The following is a 6313-nucleotide window of genomic DNA, read 5'->3' on the forward strand; positions in this document are numbered from 1 at the left end:
AAATATACAAAAAGAAAGGAACTTAACAACAACAATTAATTTGTTAAATAGAACAACAGTATTTATACACCAATTGCTTCCCTCATTTTTTTTTACCATCTTGACAAACAGATCAACATATTATTGTTAGCGACTAATCTTTTTTCAACATATTATAGAAATCACATTTCGTCAACAATACATTTATAGATCAGCTGTTCCATAATTTAAAAATGTAGTGAAAGAGAGACAAACAATAGTTAGAAGATGGACAAGAAATTCCTTTACTTTTGAGTTAGTTGATCGCGAGGGAACAATTACCAAGGCTTTTTAGTTCCACTGTAGTGAGTTACCTATGACGCCGAATGACACAGTTTGTGTTTATCATACTTTTGTATTGGTAAGTTGTCCAAGAATACATATTAATAATATCAGTAATTTAAATATAAATTATTGACTGGTGAAAAATAATATTTAGAGTCAGTATTAGCATAGCTCAATGATATCTTCAATAGTTATAACATGTACATATTAAGACAATTTTAAATTTATAGGAATTGGTTAAACAAATCTTTCTCCTAAATAGGTACTATTACGGCCCGATCACGGTTCGGAGCCATTTCGAAGTCATACAAGATGAAGACACGAAGATTTCTATGGACTACGATAGCTTGCAGGAGTTTGACAAGCACCAAGCGAATGGAAACAAATTTTCGAGGAAGAGCCGACATAGCAAGTTTCCTTGCGACTTCCAATCAGCATATCCACCTTCCGTTGCCTATCTCTTATGGTTAGAAAATGACAAACGGTTCCCAAAATGGGTCTACGACATGGCGCGATCGAAGTATCATGATGACAACCTCGAATGGAGGATCAACGAGTTGAGCAAACTGTATAGGAAATGCGACTTGATTACAGGTGGATTTCCACTTTCAGGAATATATATAAGGCATCTGCTAGAGCTCATCACTTTACAGAAGCGTATCGACGACCACAGTATAATCCAGGACATCAATACTAAACGTGATCTAGATTATCTGAAAAGTGTCCATCTACCGAAAGCAAACAACTCAATTATAAAACTGCATTTGAAGGATGAAGACGAAATATTAAAAAAGGTAGATCCGATGGGCTACCTCAAAGTTTTAGCAAGGAGAAGTCCGCCAGTGAGGAACATACTATACAAAAAATATCTGAATATTTTGCAAAATAATTCATATATAGATAAAGATAAAACACTGAATAATACCAAGCAATACGATCGTAGTAGTAACCGACTCCAAAGAAGAAATGTAACGAAAAGAAGATTAGTTCGCAAAAAGATAAACACGACCAAAAGTGAAAGACAACATATCATCGTCGATAATTATAACCCGATGGATAAGATGCAGAACATTATAGACCTTATTGAAGACCCTGGGTTAAATGTTTCCAAGAGCTTGAGGGAAGAATTGCGACAAGTCTGTAAGGATTACCTCAACAACTATCTAGAAGAAACATACAATTTGACAAAAATCTTAAAACAATTACTTGTAGAGAGGCAACTAAATGAAGACATTAAATACAAGAAACTTTCGGATTGGGACCAGCCAATTGAAAGAAAAGGAACGAAAGGAAAAGAAATAGATACATTTTATTCAGATGACGATGATAATAAAAACAAAAAATATAGAAAATACGGCAACAATACATCCGAGGAACAAATAATTAGCAAAAATATTAACGAGATAAAAATAAAAAATATAACCACAGCTGATACAGTGTATAGGAACCTAAATATTAAGAGTAGTGTCGAAGACGAAAGCAAAAAGAAGTATAGATTCAATAAGTTTACTAAATTTATTGAAAATACTAGGCTTTACAAAAAAATAAAGAAGAAATTTTCAGAAAACTATCTTTTGAGTAAATACGACTTGATTGATGTACTGGAAAATATTGGATTCGAGCTCCCTAGTGAATCGAAACAAGAGTTGATATATTTGTATGGGGAACTTCTAAAAAATAATCAAAAAACCAAACTGAAAGAAGTATTCAATGAACAAAACTTTAATGTTTGTTTCCCAAACCTGAAATATGAAGCTGTCATGGACATGTTAAATTCGCTCATGTTGTGCAATATCAACGTTAGGCGGTACAAAAACAGGCCGAAATTGGCCAACGTTTTGGAGAATTTGGGTTTCAACATGACAAAAAGTGCAAAAAAGAAAATTAATAAACTATATTTAACAAAAATTCAATCACTAGAAAAAATGCCTAAACCAGTTTTTACTTAAATCTTTGTTTTAATCACAATAAAAATAATACACCTTGATGATATAATTATTTTTACCAGAATTAATTGTGTTTTTTTTTCATATGCATAAGTTATAATAAAATATTAGAACTATTAAAAAACACTTATTCCTAATTGTTTCGTAACTAAAAGTAAAAAGAATAATTTCATTTCTTTACAATTATTTCTAACACAATGCACAAAAACCTTTTTGTCATAATTAGACTCTTATAAAATGGTATTTTTAAAGAAAAGTAAATCTTACAAGACAAATGCACAACTCAGGGCATCTCAGACAAAAGCAAAATGGTCGCTGAGACTTGTCCAACACGCCACGCCGTAGTTAGAAGGTAGTCTAAATCAAATCAAGCAAAATACTTAAATAGCAAATCGTTAATCTCATCGAGTAAAAAAGAAATACAAATTTAAGCCGAAACTTTGATCTGATAGAAATCATTTTGTGAGAATCAGACCGTCGAAAAGTAGACAAAAACCCTCAAAAAGCCTCGATACTGCATGTCCTTCATACTGTTCGTACCAATATAAGAAAATTGGTAGGAATGAGATATAGACTAAGACAGAGCAGCTAGGATAGACGGTGGTTAAGAGAAAGGGCATCAGTCTCCCGACGTTACCACAACGGAGGAGGGAACCAGTCTCCAAACATTGTTTAGGATAAGGTTACACTAGGAGACAGCACCAATCGATCTCTTGATCTAGAAAGTCAAAGTCAGTCCTTAGAATTCGAGGGAACTAGGAAAAAAAGGTGGAAGGACGTTAAAGCTGCAAGTCACAAAATATAGGCATACGAAGTAGAGGTATTCTGGTATAGCCCCAAAGGGACTCAAAGTAAACCTCTTTTTCCAGCAGTCAGTTTTGCTATGAAACTCATGGAGTAATCTGATATGAAAAAAGTGTCTTTCTTTTTTAGGGTCATTCACTACACCAAACTGACCCAAAATTTCTTTCTTGGTAGACCCATATGAAATGGTAATACAGTGTAATCTCAGAAATCCGAACTAATCGCTGCAGGAGGGTGTGTGGATTACTAAAACGTTCGGATTATAGAAATTTAGTTAGCAAAAATGATGTACGAAAATTCAACAATATGAATGTACATAACTATTTTTTACAAATTTTATTGGAAATTTAACAGTTTGGAGTTTTAAAAAATTAATCTTTTTTAAAGAAGTCCATTATTTATTTTTCGATGTTTTTTTTTTTTTTTTTTTTTTTTCTGAGACTTCTGCAAAAACTTCTTCACTGCTTATTCTCTCATACGTACGCGAAGGACTTGCTGGCACGGAATATAACTAAAAGTTATAAGCGCATTAGATATCTTTCGACCTGTGGCTTGAGCTTCATGTTTATAAACAAACGTCTTTTCTGGCAGAAGTTTCCAAAAAAATACCACTTTCACTTGCATTGTAAATCTGCTGAGGAAGAAGACTTGGAGTTGTGAACATTCATGCAATTTCTATTAAACTTTAAAGCAAAATTTGAGAACTCTTCGATGTAATGATGCATAATAGACATTCAAAATAAGAGAACAAATATTGGCTAAAGGCCTCTCACGATCAAACTGTATAGAAAAATTTGGACGATGAATGGAATAGTTTGTCGTGTTGCACAACTGTGATGATGAATCGCTCGAGACCGAAATCTTTTGAGAGATAAGGATAGCAAGAGTACCAAGTTGCACAATTGTTGCAACCTGTATAGCAGTTTTTGACAAAAACTTGTAGAGCGATTTCTTAAAAGTGTCTTACACAAATAAAAATAATGGGAATTGTTAAACTCATTAACCAATTAGCCAGAGTTGTGAAAGTTAAAGGAGAAGTTTACAAAAACAAGGAAATGAATGATACAAATGGTCGTGAAGGCTAGAAAGATCGATCTAGTTTTAATGGGAAGCGAGATAAATGCTATTCGAAAGTAAATATGTTCAAATAAAAAACAAATTCCTTCGCCATTTTCTCAGATATTTCGCCAAAATTTGATTCACGATAAACTTGGCCATAAAAAAAAATTAAGGTGGGTATATGACTACAAGAGGATTAAAACAGACCTATCATGGGGGACAAGAACCCCTCAGGAAGCTCAAGTAGACCAAGGCCTTCTTATCAGCTGCAACCAAACTGTAATGTAGGTTAAGGGTGGCTTATGTCATTCTGACTGAAATGAGATGCAAATCTCTATAACCATAGTTGGACTGATTTAAAATAATGGGACAATGAACCTAAGTTTAATAATGATAGGCCTTTATCAAAACATTAAGTGGAGACAAAATTACTGCTATGTTTCTCAGGTTAGTCACAAGACTGTTAGAAGTTAAGTGTGACCCATAATAAGCAAGAATTAAAAAAAAAATAAAATGCTCCAGATCAATTTTGTTGGCATTCGAAATGGTGAATGAATAAACAAATTATTGATGTTTTCTTTTATTCCAATAAAAATACCTTAAAATTTGAATGAACCTAGATCAGTGGTAGATTTTGCAAACAGTTTTACATTAGAAACCTTCCAAAGGATTAGTTTAGTTTAAAATTACTTCTAGGTTAACTTGCAACTTTTATGCCTGAAGAAGTTTATCGGGGGGTGCGGTCAGCAAAGAACAACATAAATAAACAAAACAATATTTATTTATTTTATGCCTTATTTACCGACAAACTTCTACAAGCATTAATCTACGGTCAACTATCTACATCTCATTGCAACTTTTATATTTGACCATCAAGTTAGCCATAATACGAAAAAAAAAGAAAAAAAAAGAGCTATGTTGAGAAATAACATACTTCAAAAATCAAACTGAGCACTAATGCTATGTGTTCAGATGAATATGGCAAAATATTCAATGAGAGACTGAGTCAGGGAGGGATCCTTTAATAAGATTTATTTTATTTATGTTTCAGTTTTTCTGAAATATCTGGGAGTATCTATTTTCTTTGACAAAAGATTCACTACACACAAAGTAAAAGTAGACAGAATTTTCCTTCAAAAAGGTTATATGCACTTAGTAGGATTGGTGCTAAAACAATTTCAATTTTTTGAGAAAGCGGTGTGAGGATTTGTATAAAATGTTTATAATTGATCTTTGAAAGAATTTTTTTTTTTACAGAAGATGGTAATAATATTCTGATTTCATCTCTCTAAAAATTCCATAACCTTCAAACTCTCAGACTACAGTTGATATTTACAATGATTATCCAGCCACAAACATCAGATCATCAACAATAAAAATTTATTATAGAATGTAATTTAAGCAAAAACTTGAAAAATAATGTCTGCCTAAAACCACGTTATTAGAAATTACCACTTGAAGTTTTGTAAATGGTCACAACAATATATTAAATCATCTCTCCTTTATTGGGGCCTTGATATTAGTCTGTATCACAATAAGAAAACTTCTTGATGAGGAACATTGTTAAAGTAGTGGAAATGGCTTGTCATCCCCTCCCATGATTTGAAAACCCAAAAACTTAGTATTAGGCAGTAGCAGTAGCCGTTAGTTATATATTACTTTATCATGGAACTTGAAGGAATCAGAAGCAACTACATCCCTAAATAAGTTTCTTTGTGTATTATCATTTTATATATTACAAGTTATTTTAGGGTCAATTTGTAACTTAAGCTTAAATTTTCTTGCATAACTCATATAATATAGTCCTGACATTCATCTTTAGGTCGCCTTATCAATTTGAAGAAGCATTGCACTTATTTATGAGGAAGGATCTTTTAGAAACATTTTGTACTGTTTCAGTCTTCTGGTGTTTTTCCAGTATTGCTATCAGCAATCATCTTTATATGCCACTTTGCATAGCTAAGGCTAACACTATGTCAGGTCGAGTGTAAGGAGTACTTTTTAAGATCCCAGTTACTATATAGTAACATTATAAAAAATTTAATTTTTATTAATAAATTTAACAAATAAATTGAAGCAAGTTGCAATCTATAGCTCAAACATTAGTAAGCTTAACCGCCATTATAAAGGTACTGACACTATGTTATAAATAAACGAGGAGAAGATGGTTGGGGGTGCGGTCAATGAAAAACACAAATAAG

The 6313-nt window shown here is 32.4% G+C and overlaps 1 protein-coding gene across 1 annotated transcript; it reads left to right on the forward strand.

Moving 5' to 3' along the window:
* Positions 1-206: 206 nt before the first annotated feature.
* On the forward strand, positions 207-2301 carry LOC106691751 (uncharacterized). The gene is made up of 2 exons (XM_014437620.2): positions 207-379; positions 566-2301. Exons 1-2 carry the CDS (start codon positions 345-347, stop codon positions 2250-2252), a joined length of 1722 nt encoding a protein of 573 aa, XP_014293106.1. The 5' UTR covers positions 207-344; the 3' UTR covers positions 2253-2301.
* The last annotated feature ends 4012 nt before the right edge of the window (positions 2302-6313 follow it).

This window comes from Halyomorpha halys, unplaced genomic scaffold (assembly GCF_000696795.3).
Source record: "Halyomorpha halys isolate HHAL.00 unplaced genomic scaffold, Hhal_1.1 Scaffold2901.1, whole genome shotgun sequence".
NCBI lineage: Eukaryota > Metazoa > Arthropoda > Insecta > Hemiptera > Pentatomidae > Halyomorpha > Halyomorpha halys.

Coding starts and splice junctions, on each gene's coding strand:
- LOC106691751 (XM_014437620.2), top strand. CDS start 345: ATGACACAGTTTGTGTTTATCATACTTTTGTATTG. Junction 380..565: donor TTTATCATACTTTTGTATTG/GTAAGTTGTCCA, acceptor TCTCCTAAATAG/GTACTATTACGGCCCGATCA.